General features: G+C 48.1%; 1 protein-coding gene across 1 annotated transcript; it reads right to left on the bottom strand.

The window, feature by feature from the left end:
• Positions 1 to 5,789: 5,789 nt before the first annotated feature.
• Positions 5,790 to 16,707, bottom strand: rergla (RERG/RAS-like a). Its single transcript, XM_042314379.1, has 5 exons — positions 16,281 to 16,707; positions 16,102 to 16,158; positions 14,715 to 14,788; positions 10,411 to 10,559; positions 5,790 to 6,461 (listed from the first exon to the last, which is right to left on the bottom strand). The coding sequence occupies exons 1-5, from the start codon at positions 16,330 to 16,332 to the stop codon at positions 6,176 to 6,178; spliced, it is 618 nt and encodes a 205-aa protein (XP_042170313.1). The 5' UTR covers positions 16,333 to 16,707; the 3' UTR covers positions 5,790 to 6,175.
• Between the last annotated feature and the right edge of the window lie 2,876 nt (positions 16,708 to 19,583).

Consider the following 19,583-nt stretch of genomic DNA (forward strand, 5'->3'; position numbering starts at 1 on the left):
ACATAACAACTAATGGAGTCTCCCGTGGTATCATTTACTTTACATAGCTAATAATGGAGTCTCCCGTGGTGTCATTTACTTTACATACAACTAATGGAGTCTCCCCCATTGGTATCATTTACTCATTTACATAGCAACTAATGGAGTCTCCCGTGGTGTCATTTACTTTACATATTAATGGAGTCTCCCTTTACATTTAACAACTAATGGAGTCTCCCCGTGGTATCATTTACTTTACATAACAACTAATGGAGTCTCCCTGTTATATCATTTACTTTACATAACAACTAATGGAGTCTCCCCGTGGTATCATTTACTTTACATAGCTAACTAATGGAGTCTCCCCGTGGTATCATTTACTTTACATAGCTAATAATGGAGTCTCCCCGTGGTATCATTTACTTTACATAGCTAATAATGGAGTCTCCCCGTGGTATCATTTACTTTACATAGCTAATAATGGAGTCTCGCCGTGGTATCATTTACTTTACATAGCTAATAATGGAGTCTCCCCGTGGTGTCATTTACTTTACATAACAACTAATGGAGTCTCCCTGTGGTATCATTTACTTTACATAGCAACTAATGGAGTCTCCCCGTGGTGTCATTTACTTTACATAACAACTAATGGAGTCTCCCCGTGGTATCATTTACTTTACATAGCTAATAATGGAGTCTCCCTGTGGTATCATTTACTTTACATAGCTAATAATGGAGTCTCCCCGTGGTGTCATTTACTTTACATAGCTAATAATGGAGTCTCCCGTGGTGTCATTTACTTTACATAGCTAATAATGGAGTCTCCCTGTGGTGTCATTTACTTTACATAGCTAATAATGGAGTCTCCCTGTGGTGTCATTTACTTTACATAGCTAATAATGGAGTCTCCCCATGTGGTGATATACTTTACATAGCTAATAATGGAGTCTCCCTGTGGTATCATTTACGTTACATAGCTAATAATGGAGTCTCCCCGTGGTGTCATTTACTTTACATAACAACTAATGGAGTCTCCCCGTGGTGTCATTTACTTTACATAGCTAATAATGGAGTCTCCCCGTGGTATCATTTACTTTACATAACAACTAATGGAGTCTCCCTGTGGTGTCATTTACTTTGCATAGCAACTAATGGAGTCTCCCCGTGGTGTCATTTACTTTACATAGCAACTAATGGAGTCTCCCCGTGGTGTCATTTACCTTACATAACAACTAATGGAGTCTCCCCGTGGTATCATTTACTTTACATAACAACTAATGGAGTCTCCCCGTGGTGTCATTTACTTTACATAACAACTAATGGAGTCTCCCTGTGGTATCATTTACTTTACATAGCTAATAATGGAGTCTCCCCGTGGTATCATTTACTTTACATAGCTAATAATGGAGTCTCCCTGTGGTATCATTTACTTTACATAGCTAATAATGGAGTCTCCCTGTGGTGTCATTTACTTTACATAGCTAATAATGGAGTCTCCCTGTGGTGTCATTTACTTTACATAGCTAATAATGGAGTCTCCCCATGTGGTGATATACTTTACATAGCTAATAATGGAGTCTCCCCATGTGGTGATATACTTTACATAGCTACTAATGGAGTCTCCCCGTGGTATCATTTACGTTACATAGCTAATAATGGAGTCTCCCCGTGGTGTCATTTACTTTACATAGCTAATAATGGAGTCTCCCTGCGGTATAATTTACAGTACATAGATAATAATGGAGTCTCCCTGTGGTATCATTTACTTTACATAGCTAATAATGGAGTCTCCCCATGGTATCATTTACAGTACATAGCTAATAATGGAGTCTCCCTGTGGTATCATTTACTTTACATAGCTAATAATGGAGTCTACCCATGTGGTATCATTTGCTTTACATAGCTAATAATGGAGTCTCCCCGTGGTATCATTTACTTTACATAACAACTAATGGAGTCTCCCCGTGGTATCATTTACTTTACATAGCTAATAATGGAGTCTCCCCGTGGTATTATTTACTTTACATAGCTAATAATGGAGTCTCCCCGTGGTATCATTTACTTTACATAGCTAATAATGGAGTCTCCCCGTGGTATCATTTACTTTACATAACAACTAATGGAGTCTCCCCGTGGTATCATTTACTTTACATAGCTAATAATGGAGTCTCCCTGTGGTGTCATTTACTTTACATAGCTAATAATGGAGTTTCCCCGTGGTATCATATACTCTACATAGCTAATAATGGAGTCTCCCCGTGGTATCATTTACTTAACATAGCTAATAATGGAGTCTTCCCGTTGTATCATTTACTTTACATAGCTAATAATGGAGTCTCCGGTGATATAATTTACTTTACATAGCTAATAATGGAGTCTCCGGTGGTATCATATACTCTACATAGCTAATAATGGAGTCTCCCTGTGGTATCATTTACTTTACATAGCTAATAACGGAGTCTCCCTGTGGTATCATGTACTCTACATAGCTAATAATAGAGTCTCCCCATGTGGTGATATACTCTACATAGCTAATAATGGAGTCTCCCTGTGGTATCATATACTCTACCTAGCTAATAACGGAGTCTCCCTGTGATATCATATACTCTACATAGCTAATAACGGAGTCTCCCTGTGGTATCATATACTCTACATAGCTAATAACGGAGTCTCCATGTGTTATCATATACTCTACATAGCTAATAACGGAGTCTCCCTGTGGTATCATATACTCTACATAGCTAATAACGGAGTCTCCCTGTGGTATCATATACTCTACATAGCTAATAACGGAGTCTCCTGTGGTATCATATACTCTACATAGCTAATAACGGAGTCTCCCTGTGGTATCATATACTCTACATAGCTAATAACGGAGTCTCCCTGTGGTATCATATACTCTACATAGCTAATAACGGAGTCTCCATGTGGTATGATATACTCTACATAGCTAATAACGGAGTCTCCATGTGGTATCATATACTCTACATAGCTAATAACGGAGTCTCCCTGTGGTATCATATACTCTACATAGCTAATAACGGAGTCTCCCTGTGGTATCATATACTCTACATAGCTAATAACGGAGTCTCCATGTGGTATCATATACTCTACATAGCTAATAACGGAGTCTCCATGTGGTATCATATACTCTACATAGCTAATAACGGAGTCTCCATGTGGTATCATATACTCTACATAGCTAATAACGGAGTCTCCCTGTGGTATCATATAGTCTACATAGCTAATAACGGAGTCTCACTGTGGTATCATTTACACACACACACACACACACACACACACACACAGTAGAGAGTATGGTAAGCACGAGTCAGAAAGTCTGTAAGCAGCAGCAGTCCTATCAGTCCACTAAGCTCTGTTCTAAGTGTAGAACCATTTATACCACATAGAGCTGTCCCTTGGTGGTTGGCAACCAGAGGAGTGGAGGTTGGTGGGGGCCTTGGTGGTTGGCAACCAGAGGAGTGGAGGTTGGTGGGGGCCTTGGTGGGGGCCTTGGTGGCTTGGTGGGCAACCAGAGGAGTGGAGGTTGGTGGGGGCCTTGGGGGGCCTTGGTGGTGGGGGCCTTTGGGCAACCAGAGGAGTGGAGGTTGGTGGAGGTTGGTGGGGGCCTTGGTGGTTGGCAACCAGAGGAGTGGAGGTTGGTGGGGGCCTTGGTGGGGGCCTTGGTGGTGGGGGCCTTGGTGGTTGGGTTGGCAACCAGAGGTGGTGGAGGTTGGTGGGGGCCAGAGAGGAGGTTGAGTGGGGGCCTGTGGTGGTTGGCAACCAGAGGAGTGGAGGTTGGTGTGGTTGGCCCAGAGGAGTGGAGGTTGGTGGGGGTTGGCAACCAGAGGAGTGGAGGTTGGTGGGGGGGGCAACCTTGGTGGGGGTGGTGGTTGGCAACAGAGGAGAGGTTGGTGGAGGGGGGCCTTGGTGGTTGGAGTGGAGGTTGGTGGGGGCCTTGGTGGTTGGCAACCAGAGGAGTGGAGGTTGGTGGGGGCCTTGGTGGGGCCTTGGTGGTTGGCAACCAGAGGAGTGGAGGTTGGTGGGGGCCTTGGTGGTGGGGGCCTTGGTGGCAACCAGAGGAGTGGAGGCCTTGGTTGGTGGAGGTTGGGGGGCCTTGGTGGTTGGCAACCAGAGGAGTGGAGGTTGGTGGGGGCCTTGGTGGTTGGCAACCAGAGGAGTGGAGGTTGGTGGGGGGGGGCCTTGGTGGTTGGCAACCAGAGGAGTGGAGGTTGGTGGGGGCCTTGGTGGTTGGCAACCAGAGGAGTGGAGGTTGGTGGGGGCCAGAGGAGTGGAGGTTGGTTGGTGGTTGGCAACCAGAGGTGGGGGCCTTGGTGGTGGCAACCAGAGGGTGGAGGTGGGGGCCTTGGTGGTTGGCAACCAGAGGAGTGGAGGTTGGTGGGGGCCTTGGTGGGGCCTTGGTGGTTGGCAACCAGAGGAGTGGAGGTTGGTGGGGGCCTTGGGGGGCCTTGGTGGTTGGCAACCAGAGGAGTGGAGGTTGGTGGGGGCCTTGGTGGTTGGCAACCAGAGGAGTGGAGGTTGGTGGGGGCCTTGGGGGGCCTTGGTGGTTGGCAACCAGAGGAGTGGAGGTTGGTGGGGGCCTTGGTGGTTGGCAACCAGAGGAGTGGAGGTTGGTGGTTGGCAACCAGAGGAGTGGAGGTTGGTGGGGGGGGCCTTGGGGGTGGTGGTTGGCAACCAGAGGAGTGGAGGTTGGTGTGGGGGCCTTGGTGGTTGGCAACCAGAGGAGTGGAGGTTGGTGGGGGCCTTGGGGGGCCTTGGTGGTTGGCAACCAGAGGAGTGGAGGTTGGTGGGGGGCCTTGGTGGTTGGCAACCAGAGGAGTGGAGGTTGGTGGGGGGGGGCCTTGGGGGTGGTTGGCAACCAGAGGAGTGGAGGTTGGTGGGGGCCTTGGTGGTTGGCAACCAGAGGAGTGGAGGTTGGTGGGGGCCTTGGTGGGGGCCTTGGTGGTTGGCAACCAGAGGAGTGGAGGTTGGTGGGGGCCTTGGTGGTGGCAACCAGAGGAGTGGAGGTTGGTGGGGGCCTTGGTGGTTGGCAACCAGAGGAGGTTGGTGGAGGTTGGTGGGGGCCTTGGTGGTTGGCAACCAGAGGAGTGGAGGTTGGTGGAGGTTGGTGGGGGCCTTGGTGGGGGCCTTGGGGGGTGGTTGGCAACCAGAGGAGTGGAGGTTGGTGGTGGGGGCCTTGGTGGTTGGCAACCAGAGGAGTGGGGGGCCAGTGGTTGGCAACCAGAGTGGAACCAGAGGAGTGGAGGTTGGTGGGGGCCTTGGTGGTTGGTGGCAGAGGAGTGGAGGTTGGTGGGGGCCTTGGTGGTTGGCAACCAGAGGAGTGGAGGTTGGTGGGGGCCTTGGTGGTTGGCAACCAGAGGAGTGGAGGTTGGTGGGGGCCTTGGTGGTTGGCAACCAGAGGAGTGGAGGTTGGTGGGGGCCTTGGTGGTTGGCAACCAGAGGAGTGGAGGTGGAGGTGGTGGGGGCCTTGGTGGTTGGCAACCAGAGGAGTGGAGGTTGGTGGGGGGGCCTTGGTGGTTGGCAACCAGAGGAGTGGAGGTTGGTGGGGGCCTTGGTGGGGCAACCAGAGGAGTGGAGGTTGGTGGGGGCCTGGCAACCAGAGGAGTGGGTTGGCAACCAGAGGAGTGGGTTGGTGGGGGCCTTGGGTTGGCAACCAGAGGAGGTTGGTGGGGGCCTTGGTGGTGGAGGTTGGTGGGGGCCTTGGTGGTTGGCAACCAGAGGAGTGGAGGTTGGTGGGGGCCTTGGTGGTTGGCAACCAGAGGAGTGGAGGTTGGTGGGGGCCTTGGGGGGCCTTGGTGGTTGGCAACCAGAGGAGTGGAGGTTGGTGGGGGCCTTGGTGGTTGGCAACCAGAGGAGTGGAGGTTGGTGGGGGCCTTGGTGGTTGGCAACCAGAGGAGTGGAGGTTGGTGGGGGGCCTTGGTGGTTGGCAACCAGAGGAGTGGAGGTTGGTGGGGGGGTCTAATTATTATTGACTCTTTTCATGATCAACAATAATAATAGCAACAGCAAGTAAAGTAGGTGAAGCCCATGTTGTTGTTGGTGGTGGGTCCATTCAACGTGATCGACCTTTTCCCACAATCCCTTTCACCATTCAACAACAGTCCCAAGGGGAGTAACGAAGTAACAAGGCTTCTTTAGGCCTGGGGTAAATACTTGACCTTTCCCATCTCCCCTTTCACACTGATTTCCTCCGCTTCCCGAAGACATTATTGATGAGTTTGGCCATGGACTTGGAGCCACTAGGTCTCCGTCTCCTCTCCTTGGCCTTGCCCCCAAGGCTGGCGTTGTGGACCATCTTCGAGAACATGAGGACCACTTCCTGGTAGTGTTCTGCTGCAGAGAGCTCGTAGAACTGTGTCTGGGACTCGGCTGCCAGACGCTGGCCTTCCTCTCGACGCACCTCCCTCACGTGGCACAGGTCCTGCTTGTTACCCACCAGGAACACCAGAGTGTCTGCATCCCTGAGGGGAGAGAGAGAGAGAGAGAGGGAGAGGGAGAGGAGGAGAAAGACAGGGTGAGCAGGAAATCAAAATATATGAGACACAGTAAGGACGGACATAACGAGTCCCTGGATGTAAGACAAGACAAACCAGGAGGACAGAAACGGTTGTGACATTTAAAGACTATGGGACATCTAAAAATGACACCCTCTTCCATTTTACATGACACTATTTCTTACCAGAGGCATGTCAAAATGAGGTCAAGAAGCAGTCCAAAGTATTGCTCTCTTTATAGGGAATAGGGTGCCCCTTTCAGGTGTAACCTACGAGACTAAAACCTCGATGGAGAGTTGAGGGTATCGTCATTGTATGTGTCAGTGCTAAACTGTAGGTCTGTTGTTGTTGTTGTCCACAAACTATTTTGGTGGGGCATTTACAGTATGTAGTAACGTTGAATGCTGTGGGTGAAGACTCCCTCTTTACCCAGAAGACCCTTAGAGAAATGTTCCGGCATTACCCAGAAGACCATTAGACAGATGTTCCCTCATACCATTAGACAAATGTTCCCTCATCCCATTAGACAGATGTTCCCTCATCCCCAGAAGACCACTAGACAGATGTTTCCTCATCACCCAGAAGACCACTAGACAGATGTTCCCTCATCCCCAGAAGACCATTAGACAGATGTTCCCTCATCCGCAGAAGGCCATTAGACAGATGTTCCCTCATCCGCAGAAGACCACTAGACAGATGTTCCCTCATCACCCAGAAGACCACTAGACAGATGTTCCCTCATCCCCAGAAGACCACTAGACAGATGTTCCCTCATCCCCAGAAGACCACTAGACAGATGTTCCCTCATCCCCAGAAGACCACTAGACAGATGTTCCCTCATCCCCAGAAGACCACTAGACAGATGTTCCCTCATCCCCAGAAGACCACTAGACAGATGTTCCCTCATCCCTAGAAGACCATTAGACAGATGTTTCCTCACACACAGAAGACCACTAGACAGATGTTTCCTCATCCCATTAGACAGATGTTCCCTCATCCCCAGAAGACCACTAGACAGATGTTCCCTCATCCCTAGAAGACCATTAGACAGATGTTTCCTCACACACAGAAGACCACTAGACAGATGTTTCCTCATCCCATTAGACAGATGTTCCCTCATCACCCAGAAGACCATTAGACAGATGTTCCTTCATCCCACTAGACAGATGTTTCCTCATCCCTAGAAGACCATTAGACAGATGTTCCCTCATCACCCAGAAGACCACTAGACAGATGTTTCCTCATCCCATTAGACAGATGTTCCCTCATCACCCAGAAGACCATTAGACAGATGTTCCTTCATCCCACTAGACAGATGTTTCCTCATCCCTAGAAGACCATTAGACAGATGTTCCCTCATCACCCAGAAGACCACTAGACAGATGTTTCCTCATCACCCAGAAGACCACTAGACAGATGTTTCCTCATCACCCAGAAGACCACTAGACAGATGTTTCCTCATCACCCAGAAGACCACTAGACAGATGTTTCCTCATCACCCAGAAGACCACTAGACAGATGTTTCCTCATCCCCAGAAGACCATTAGACAGATGTTCCCTCATACCCAGAAGACCACTAGACAGATGTTCCCTCATACCCAGAAAACCACTAGACAGATGTTTCCTCATCACCCAGAAGACCACTAGACAGATGTTCCCTCATCACCAAGAAGACCACTAGACAGATGTTCCCTCATCACCAAGAAGACCACTAGACAGATGTTTCCTCATTACCCAGAAGACCACTAGACAGATGTTTCCTCATCCCCATTAGACCACTAGACAGATGTTTCCTCATCACCCAGAAGACCACTAGACAGATGTTCCTCATACCCAGAAGACCACTAGACAGATGTTCCCTCATACCCAGAAGACCACTAGTGAAAACATTCCAGCAATCTGTTCAGCCATAACAGAGAGACGACATGAGACGCCTCAACAGCAATAGAATTCTCATAGTGACAGGATAATTCAATAGCAGCTAGATATTTACAAGAGGATTGGTATGGGGGCAGAATGATGAGTTAGTGGTGTAGTGGTGTATTGGAATTACTACCAGCAAGAACTGAAGGTCATACAGACAATAGATCTTGGCTCTGAATAAATAAAAAAAAGTACTGAATAATTGTCACATGGACATGAGCCAGAGAGTTGAATCTCTGTGGTAAAATCTATCAATGGGATTACGATGTAACAGTTGTTGGGCAGTGTGGGCGGCTGTTAAACCCACATCGACATCCAATCTATTGATGTACAATGACAATAATAGGATGGAATGTCAAGTCCCACTGCCTCCCCTCTCCCCCTACGCCAAGTGGATGGAAGGTCTGTATCAGAGTGAGAGTCTACCTTTTGGTAGGTGAGGGGAACTGGAAGGTCTGTATCAGTGTGAGAGTCTACCTTTTGGTAGGTGAGGGGAACTGGAAGGTCTGTATCGGTGTGAGAGTCTACCTTTTGGTAGGTGAGGGGAACTGGATATGGTGGGTAGATGGACTGGACAGGTGAGTGGACGGACAGGACGGACTGGACAGGTGGGTGGACGGACTGGACAGGTGAGTGGACAGACTGGACAGGTGAGTGGACAGACTGGACAGCTGAGTAGACGGACTGGACAGGTGAGTAGATGGACTGGACAGGTGAGTGGATGGACTGGACAGGTGGGTGGATGGACTGGACAGGTGAGTGGATGGACTGGACAGGTGAGTGGATGGACTGGACAGGTGAGGGGATGGACTGGACAGGTTAGTGGATGGACTGGACAGGTGAGTGGATGGACTGGACAGGTAGGTGGATGGACTGGACATGTGAGTGGATGGACTGGACAGGTGAGTAGATGTACTGGACAGGTGAGTAGATGGACTGGACAGGTGAGTAGATGGACTGGACAGGTGAGTAGATGGACTGGACAGGTGAGTAGATGGACTGGACAGGTGGTGGATGGACTGTACGGACTGGACAGGTGGGTGGATGGACTGGACATGTGAGTGGATGGACTGTACAAGTGAGTGGATGGACTGGACAGGTGAGTGGATGGACTGGACAGGTAGGTGGATGGACTGGACAGGTGAGTGGATGGACTGGACAGGTAAGTAGATGGACTGGACAGGTGTGTAGATGGACTGGACAGGTAAGTAGATGTACTGGACAGGTGAGTAGATGTACTGAACAGGTGAGTAGATTGACTGGGCAGGTGAGTAGATGGACTGCACAGGTGAGTGGATGGACTGTACGGACTGGACAGGTGAGTGGATGGACTGTACGGACTGGACAGGTAGGCGGATGGACTGTACGGACTGGACAGGTGAGTGGATGGACTGGACAGGTGAGTGGATGGACTGGACAGGTAGGTGGATGGACTGGACAGGGGGGTGGATGAACTGGTCATGTGAGTGGATGGACTGGACAGGTAGGTAGATGGACTGGACAGGTGAGTGGATGGACTGTACGGACTGGACAGGTGCATGGATGGACTGGACAGGTGAGTGGATGGACTGTACAGACTGGACAGGTGCATGGATGGACTGGACAGGTGTATGGATGGACTGGACAAGTGGGTGGATGGACTGGACAGGTGGGGTGGGGTGGATGGACTAGACAGATGAGTGGATGGACTGGACAGGTAGTGGGTGGATGGACTGTACGGGTGGGGTGGATGGACTGGACAGGTGCATGGATGGACTGGACAGGTGAATGGATGGACTGGACAGGTGAATGGATGGACTGGACAGGTGTGTGGATGGACTGGACAGGTGAGTGGATGGACTGGACAGGTAGTGGGTGGATGGACTGTACGGGTGGGGTGGATGATCTGGACTGGACAGGTGACTGGACGGACAGGTGAGTGGACAGACTGTACAGGTGAGTAGATGGACTGGACAGGTGAGTAGATGGACTGGACAGGTGAGTGGATGGTTACCTTTTGGCCACTCCCAGGTTTAACTCTCTGATCAGGTGTACTATGGCTTTAGCCTTGATGAAGGAGGAGCGGTCACTGATGTCATATACCACTACGAAGCCATCAGCCCAGTGGATCTGGTCGGTCAGAGTCGACTTCCCCTCACAGGCCTGCAGAGCAACACAAACAGCAAGGACATGTTGCTATAACCAAGCAATCTGATACACACCAGTGGAGGCTGGTGAAGGGAGGGTGGGCTCATAGAAATGGCTGGAATAGAATAAGGCTGGAATGGAATGAGAGAAACCCCATTCCATTCATTACAACGAGCCTGTCCTCCGATGTAAAGTTACCCCAGCCTCCACTAAGCCTGTCCTCTGATGTAAAGTTACCCCAGCCTCCACTAAGCCTGTCCTCTGATGTAAAGTTACCCCAGCCTCCACTAAGCCTGGCCTCCCATGTAAAGTTACCCCAGCCTCCACTAAGCCTGTCCTCTGATGTAAAGTTACCCCAGCCTCCACTAAGCCTGTCCTCTGATGTAAAGTTACCCCAGACTCCACTAAGCCTGTCCTCTGATGTAAAGTTACCCCAGCCTCCACTAAGCCTGTCCTCTGATGTAAAGTTACCCCAGCCTCCACTAAGCCTGTCCTCTGATGTAAAGTTACCCCAGCCTCCACTAAGCCTGTCCTCTACCCCAGCCTCCACTAAGCCTGTCCTCCGATGTAAAGTTACCCCAGCCTCCACTAAGCCTGTCCTCCGATGTAAAGTTACCCCAGCCTCCACTAAGCCTGTCCTCCGATGTAAAGTTACCCCAGCCTCCACTAAGCCTGTCCTCCGATGTAAAGTTACCCCAGCCTCCACTAAGCCTGTCCTCTGATGTAAAGTTACCCCAGCCTCCACTAAGCCTGTCCTCTGATGTAAAGTTACCCCAGCCTCCACTAAGCCTGTCCTCCGATGTAAAGTTACCCCAGCCTCCGCTAAGCCTGTCCTCCGATGTAAAGTTACCCCAGCCTCCGCTAAGCCTGGCCTCCCATGTAAAGTTACCCCAGACTCCACTAAGCCTGTCCTCCCATGTAAAGTTACCCCAGACTCCACTAAGCCTGTCCTCTGATGTAAAGTTACCCCAGCCTCCACTAAGCCTGTCCTCTGATGTGTACCCCAGCCCTAAGCCTGTCCTCTGATGTAAAGTTACCCCAGCCTCCACTAAGCCTGTCCTGATGTGTCCTACCCCAGCCTCCACTAAGCCTGTCCTCCGATGTAAAGTTACCCCAGCCTCCACTAAGCCTGTCCTCTGATGTAAAGTTACCCCAGCCTCCACTAAGCCTGTCCTCTGATGTAAAGTTACCCCAGCCTCCACTAAGCCTGTCCTCTGATGTAAAAAGTTACCCCAGCCTCCACTAAGCCTGTCCTCCGATGTAAAGTTACCCCAGCCTCCACTAAGCCTGTCCTCTGATGTAAAGTTACCCCAGCCTCCCTAAGCCTGTCCTCTGATGTAAAGTTACCCCAGCCTCCACTAAGCCTGTCCTCTGATGTAAAGTTACCCCAGCCTCCACTAAGCCTGTCCTCTGATGTAAAGTTACCCCAGCCTCCACTAGGTGATCTGACTACACGTTCTGAAATAATAGCCTTCATCCTACTTTGATGAATCATAATTATAAACTGGGTGGCTCGAGCCCTGAATGCTGATTGGCTGACCGTATACCAAGTGTATGACAAAACAATTATTTTTACATCTCTAATTACATTGGTAACCAGTTTATAATAACAATAAGGCACCTCGGGGGTTTGTGGTATATGGCCAATATGCCACGGCAAACACCTGTATCTAGGCACTCCGCGTTGCGTCGTGCCTAAGAACATCCCTTGGCCGTGGTATATTGTCCATATACCACACATCCTCTGGCCTTATTGCTGAATTATAACCCAAGGTTGCCTTCGCCCACTTCTGACCATATCCACATTGTTATCGCAAACACCCATCCAACTCCTAGTGCTAATGCTCCCGTCACTTCAGAGCAAATTCAAAGTCTTCCTTCTGTGGGGAAATGGTTCTGATTTACAGTGATGTATTAACTGTGTGTGGGGGGGGGGTGGTTCTGATTTACAGTGATGTATTAACTGTGGGGAAATGGTTCTGATTTATAGTGATGTATTAACTGTGGGGAAATGGTTCTGATTTATAGTGATGTATTAACTGTGGGGAAATGGTTCTGATTTATAGTGATGTATTAACTGTGGGGAAATGGTTCTGATTTATAGTGATGTATTAACTGTGGGGAAATGGTTCTGATTTATAGTGATGTATTAACTGTGGGGAAATGGTTCTGATTTATAGTGATGTATTAACTGTGGGGAAATGGTTCTGATTTACAGTGATGTATTAACTGTGGGGGGGGGAAATGGTTCTGGTTCTGATTGACAGTGATGTATTAACTGTGGGGGAAATGGTTCTGGTTCTGATTTACAGTGATGTATTAACTGTGGGGAAATGGTTCTGATCTGATTTACAGTGATGTATTAACTGTGGGGGAAATGGTTCTTCTGATTTACAGTGATGTATTAACTGTGGGGGAAATGGTTCTGGTTCTGATTTACAGTGATGTATTAACTGTGGGGGAAATGGTTCTGTCTGATTTACAGTGATGTATTAACTGTGGGGGAAATGGTTCTGATTTACTGTGATGTATTAACTGTGGGGGAAATGGTTCTGATTTACAGTGATGTATTAACTGTGGGGGAATGGTTCTGGTCTGATTTATAGTGATGTATTAACTGTGGGGGAAATGGTTCTGATTTACAGTGATGTATTAACTGTGGGGAAATGGTTCTGGTCTGATTTATAGTGATGTATTGAATGCAGTGCAGAACTTTGGCTGTGACTATATAAGAAGGGTTAGAGAGACAGGGAGAGAAAGAGAGAGAGGAAAGTGTCAGAGAGAGGAAGGGAAAGAGGCAGGGAGAGAGGGAGGAGACAGAGACAGGGAAAGGGAGGAGACAGAGACAGGGAAAGAGGGAGGAGACAGAGAGAGGGAAAGAGGGAGGAGACAGAGACAGGGAGAGAGGGAGGGAGACAGGGAGACAGGGAAAGAGGGAGGAGACAGAGACAGGGAAAGAGGGAGGAGACAGAGACAGGGAAAGAGGGAGGAGACAGAGACAGGGAAAGGGAGGAGACAGAGACAGGGAAAGGGAGGAGACAGAGACAGGGAAAGAGGGAGGAGACAGGAGGGGAGGCAGGGAAAGAGGGAGGGAGGCAGGGAGACAGGGAAAGAGGGAGGAGAGGCAGGGGAGAGGGAGGCAGGGAACAGGGAGGGAGGAAAGAGGGAGGGAGGCAGGGAGGCAGGGGGAAAGAGGGATTTATAATCAGGTACCATACATTTATAGGGAGACAGGGAAAGAGGGATACATTTAAGAGGGTACCATACATTTATAACAGGGAAAATCCTGGAGGCAGGGAGGCAGGGAAAGAGGAAGGGATTGGGTAAGAGGATGGCTTTTCTTCAGGGAAAGAAAGGGATATATGTCAATGGATGGCCAGGGAGACAACTGAATTGGATACAGGAGGGGGATGGTCAGGGAGACAGGGTTCTCCTCCTCCTCTCAACTCACCTGGGAGCACAGGGAAAGAGGGAGGGAGGCAGGGATTCAGGGAAAGAGGGAGGGAGGCAGGGAGGCAGGGAAAGAGGGAGGGAGGCAGGGAAAGAGGGAGGGAGGCAGGGAGACAGGGAAAGAGGGAGGGAGGAAGGGAAAGAGGGAGGGAGACAGGAAAGAGAGAGGGAGGCAGGGAGGAGGAAGGGAGGGAGGGAGGCAGGGAAAGAGGGAGGGAGGCAGGGAGACAGGGAAAGAGGGAGGGAGGAAGGGAAAGAGGGAGGCAGTGAAAGAGAGAGGGAGGGAGACTGCTGCATGCTTGGCTGTGCACAATAAGTGAGATTGATTACTCTGTTAGGGGTTTTCACTGCACTAACTTTATAATCCTGTACCATACATTTATTATCCTGTACCATACATTTATAATCCTGTACCATACATTTATAATCCTGTACCATACATTTATAATCCTGTACCATACATTTATAATCCTGTACCATACATTTATAATCCTGTACCATACATTTATAATCCTGTACCATACATTTATAATCCTGTACCATACATTTATAATCCTGTACCATACATTTCAGATAGAGGAATATTGGGTATGAGAGATGGCTTTTCTTCAGCGTATAAAGTGTTGTTCATATATGTCAATGGATGGCCACTCAGACAACTGAATTGTGATACAAAACATGATGGTCAACAACGCGGTTCTCCTCCTCCTCTCAACTCACCTGTGAGCATGGATCATAGAGTTCTAGATTCAGCTGTCTACCATCAATAGACAGACGCTTCCTGTATATGCATTCTGCATGAGAGAGAGAGAAAGAGGGAAAGAGAGAGAGAGATAGATATAGGGAGAGAGAGAGAAAGAGACAGAGAGAGAGAGACAGAGAGAGAGAGAGAGACAGAAAGAGAGAGAGACAGAGAGAGAGAGAGATGGAGGAGTGAAAGAGAGGGGAGAAAATGACAATAATTAGATAACATGAAGCTACGGTAAAGTCCAGTTTCCACAACAGTCACTATCTAACCTACTGCCCGAAGGAGTGTTATTCAACCTTAGGATCCATAGAAATTTGATCAATACTAAATAATGACAACACACAGACTAATACCAATATTGACTAGATACTTTAATTTTGAATCACTGTAACCTAAAATATTTAATACAAATGATCCAACATGTACAACACAGCACGTAGCCGACAACACAGCACGTAGCCTACAATACAACACGTAGCCTACAATACAGCACGTAGCCTACAATACAACACGTAGCCTACAATACAGCAGGTAGCCGACAACACAGCACGTAGCCGACAACACAGCACAGCCTACACAGCACGTAGCTGACAATACAGCACGTAGCACTGACAATACAGCACGTAGCCTACAACACAGCACAGGTAGCCGACAACACAGCAGTAGTAGCACGACAACACAGCAGGTAGCCGACAACACAGCACGTAGCCTACAATACAACACAGCAGGTAGCCTACAACAACACAGCACGTAGCCTACAATACAGCACGTAGCACAGCACGTAGCCTACAATACAGCAGGTAGCCGACAATACACAGCAGGTAGCCTACAACACAGCACGTAGCCGACAACACAGCATGTAGCCTACAATACAACACAGCCTACAATACAACATGTAGCCTACAATACAACATGTAGCCTACAATACAACATGTAGCCTACAATACAACATGTAGCCTACAATACAACATGTAGCCTACAATACAACATGTAGCCTACAATACAACATGTAGCCTACAATACAACACGTAGCCTACAATACAACATGTAGCCTACAATACAACTGACTTCTGATGGAAGTAGCCGAGCTGTAGCCAATCATCTACCATCTGATGAAGGACAATGTGCTCACTTGGTAACGTCAGGAAATCGAACAGTTACGTAATTATGTCAGAACTGGACGTGCGTAATGATGCGTAAAAGCAATGACAATGGATCAAAGATCAATTGGAAAACAAAACATTTGCAAATTATTTTAAAACATTTTTTTTTTACAAATTGTTTCATAATAATTAGCATGAAGTTGTATTCATGTTACACAAGTCTATTGTAGCAAACTAAGTAGGTTAGAGACCTTACCTGATGATGAGGCATATTCGCCGATAAATCGCCTCGTCAGGAATCGAACGATGAGAGCTGAAGAAGGAATACGATAGTTAAAATCAATAGCCTACGAACAATGTACACATTTGGACAAACAATAAGCCAAACCAACCGAACAAAACGTTTGTACATGACAGGTAAAACATGTGTCTTACCTGATTTCCCGACTCCTTCGCCTCCCAAAACCGCAAGTTTAATATCATTCATTATTGCGGTTTTGATTCCCTTACGATTTAAAAAGTGGTGGTTAAAGTTTACACTTCAAAGAAAAAATAACAATAATCCCTTTGAATTTTTTATTTATTTTTTAAATCGAGCAGGACGCATCCATAGTCGTTTGACCGTTTCCACTCTGTCGCTCTCTTCAAGTGTTGATCTGTTGGAGCGGCGTCCCGGTACCGGCGCTGCGTACAGCCGTTTATCTCAGGGTTCTGAGGCACGCGCTGTTCTGAACCGAGAGAGAGGGAGAGGAGCAGCTCGATCACAATGTCACTATGACGAACACATTGGTTGAAGTGAGTGAGAGACGGACATCAGAGGCATGCTTTTATAAATGAGAAGCACTCTTGTTTTTCATGGAGAGGAGAGGTAGTGTTTGTGTTTTTCCCTCCCTCCCACCCTCACACTCTTTATTCTCCTCATTGAAGAGACTCAATTCAGTAGGTTCTAGAATGAGCTATATGAATGTGTTCCCTCATAGCAACACAGACCATCAACACAGAGTAACATCAATACCTCAGTGACCTATAAAATAGCCCATCATACACTACATGACCAACAGTATGTGGAAACCTGCTTGTCCAATAATCTCATTCCAAAAGCAGGGGCATTAATATGGAGTTGGTCCCCTCTCTACTGCTATAACAGCCTCCATTCTTCTAGGAAGGCTTTCCACTAGATGTTGGAACATTGCTGCTATAACAGCCTCCACTCTTCTGGGAAGGCTTTCCACTAGATGTTGGAACATTGCTGCTATAACAGCCTCCACTCTTCTGGGAAGGCTTTCCACTAGATGTTGGAACATTGCTGCTATAACAGCCTCCTCTCTTCTGGGAAGGCTTTCCACTAGATGTTGGAACATTGCTGCTATAACAGCCTCCACTCTTCTGGGAAGGCTTTCCACTAGATGTTGGAGCATTGCTGCTGGGACTTGCTTCCATTCAGCCATAAGAGCGTTAGTGAGGTCGGCACTGATGTTGGGCGGTTAGGACTGGCTCGCAGTCGGCATTCCAATTCATTCCAAAGGTGTTCGATGGGGTTGTGGTCAGGGCTCTGTGCAGGCGAGTCAAGTTCTTCCACACCGATCTCAATAAACCATTTCTGTATGGACCTCGCTTTGTGCACTGGGGGCATTGTCATGCTGAAACAGGAAAGGGCCTTCCCCAAACTGTTGCAACAAAGTTGGAAGCACAGAATCGTCTAGAATGTCATCGGCCTAGCCCGAAACATGAAAAACAGCCCCAGACCTTTATTCCTCCTCCACCAAACTTTACAGTTGGCACTATGCATTGGGGTAGGTAGCGTTTCTCCTGGCATCTGCCAAACCCAGATTCATCTGTAGGACTGCCAGATGGTGAAGTGTGAATAATCACTCCAAAGAACTTGTTTCCACGGCTCCAGAGTCCAATGGCAGTGAGCTTTACACCACTCCAGACCACGCTTAGCATTGCTCATGGTGATCTTAGGCTGGTGTGCGGCTGCTCAGCCATGGAAACCCATTTCATGGAGCTCCCGACAAATAACAGTTATTGTGCTGACGTTGCTTCCACAGGAAGTTTGGAACTCGGTAGTGAGTGTTGCAACCAAGGACAGATGATTTTTACGTACTTCAGCACTCGGCGGTCCCGTTCTGTGAGCTTGTGTGGCCTACCACTTCACAGCTGAGCCGTTGTTGCTCCTAGACGTTTCCTCTTCACGATAACAGCACTTACAGTTGACCCGGGGCAGCTCTAGCAGGGCAGAACTTTAACGAACTGACTTGGTGGAAAGGTGGCATCCTATGACGGTGCCACGTTGAAAGTCACTGAGCTCTTCAGTAAGGGCATTCTACTGCTGATGTTTGTCTATGGAGATTGCATGGCGGTGTCCTCGATTTTTCACCTGTCTGCAACGGGTGTGACTGAAATAGCCAAATCCACTAAATTGAAGGGGTGTCCACATACTTTTGTATATATAGTATACTTTTATAATCAAGAAACCTCCATCTTTCATTGACACTGTTAGAGCTCTGATATTAGGAAGGAAAACATTTGACAAAAATTGGCACAAAAGCGTACATCTGCTCCAGACATGACATCAGGCGAAAACAATTTACATATTTTACAGAACTTCTAAGTTATATCTTATCAACTGAGGTAAAAGTGGGAAAGGAAGCTGGCTCACTGTACATACTCTGGATTGTTTGCTTATCAGCAGAACAGGCTTGTTTCAGGCACTTTTCTAGAGGTAAGTCAAGGTAAGTCATAAAAATAAAAAGGCCAGAGGGGGGAGAGAGAGAGAGACAGAGAGAGAGAGAGAAAGAGAGAGAGACAGAGAGAGGGAAAGAGACAGAGAGAGGGAAAGAGAGAGAGAGAGAGGGAAAGAGAGAGAGAGAGAGGGAAAGAGAGAGAGAGAGAGGGAAAGAGAGACAGAGAGAGGGAAAGAGAGAGAGAGAGAGAGAGAGACAGAGAGAGGGAAAAGAGAGAGAGACAGAGAGAGAGAAAAAAAAGTGGTGACTGGGAGTCTAGTGGTGTCAGAGAGGTGACAGGGACTCTAGCGGTGTCAGAGTGGTGACGGGGATTCTAGCGGTGTCAGAGTGGTGACAGGGAGTCTGGCGGTGTCAGACTGGTGACAGGGAATCGAGTGGTGACAGGGGGTCTAGCGGTGTCAGAGTGGTGACAGGGAGTCTAGTGGTGTCAGAAAGTCTAGCGGTGTCAGAGTGGTGTCAGGGTCTCTAGTGGTGTCAGAGTGGTGACAGGGACTCTAGCGGTGTCAGAGTGGTGACAGGGACTCTAGCGGTGTCAGAGTGGTGACAGGGACTCTAGCGGTGTCAGAGTGGTGACAGGGAGCTGAAACTAGATTCACCCTGAAAAACAATGCTCCTGCTGAACCACTATCACCAATTTGTTTTTCCAGAGGCACGTTCAGTTAAGGCCAAATAGAGCAACCTGATTCTCTCTCTCTGTTTACCATGGTGATTGTTATCCAGTCAATATAACAATCTGATTCTCTCTCTGTTGATCGTAAACAACTATTATTTTAACTGAACCCAACAAGCTGTAACCTGGGAACATCTTGTTATTAAAAGGACTTGATGGTACAGTACAGTTGGCATAATTGTTGTTGGACCAGAATGCTATTGTCTGCTTTATTAAACCTCTCTGACACTATGTTGTTGGACCAGCATGTTATTAAACCTCTCTGACACTATGTTGTTGGACCAGCATGTTATTAAACCTCTCTGACACTATGTTGTTGGA

The sequence above is a fragment of the Oncorhynchus tshawytscha genome, unplaced genomic scaffold (assembly GCF_018296145.1).
Source record: "Oncorhynchus tshawytscha isolate Ot180627B unplaced genomic scaffold, Otsh_v2.0 Un_contig_12409_pilon_pilon, whole genome shotgun sequence".
Taxonomy (NCBI): Eukaryota; Metazoa; Chordata; class Actinopteri; order Salmoniformes; family Salmonidae; genus Oncorhynchus; species Oncorhynchus tshawytscha.

Bases quoted from the DNA above. Each gene is read 5' to 3' on its own strand.
- rergla (XM_042314379.1), bottom strand. From the start codon at position 16,332: ATGAATGATATTAAACTTGCGGTTTTGGGAGGCGAAGGAGTCGGGAAA. The intron at 10,560-14,714 runs GTGAGTTGAGAG...GTTGCTCTGCAG, and splicing joins TCTATGATCCATGCTCACAG to GCCTGTGAGGGGAAGTCGAC. The intron at 6,462-10,410 runs GTAACCATCCAC...CTCTCCCCTCAG, and splicing joins AACCTGGGAGTGGCCAAAAG to GGATGCAGACACTCTGGTGT.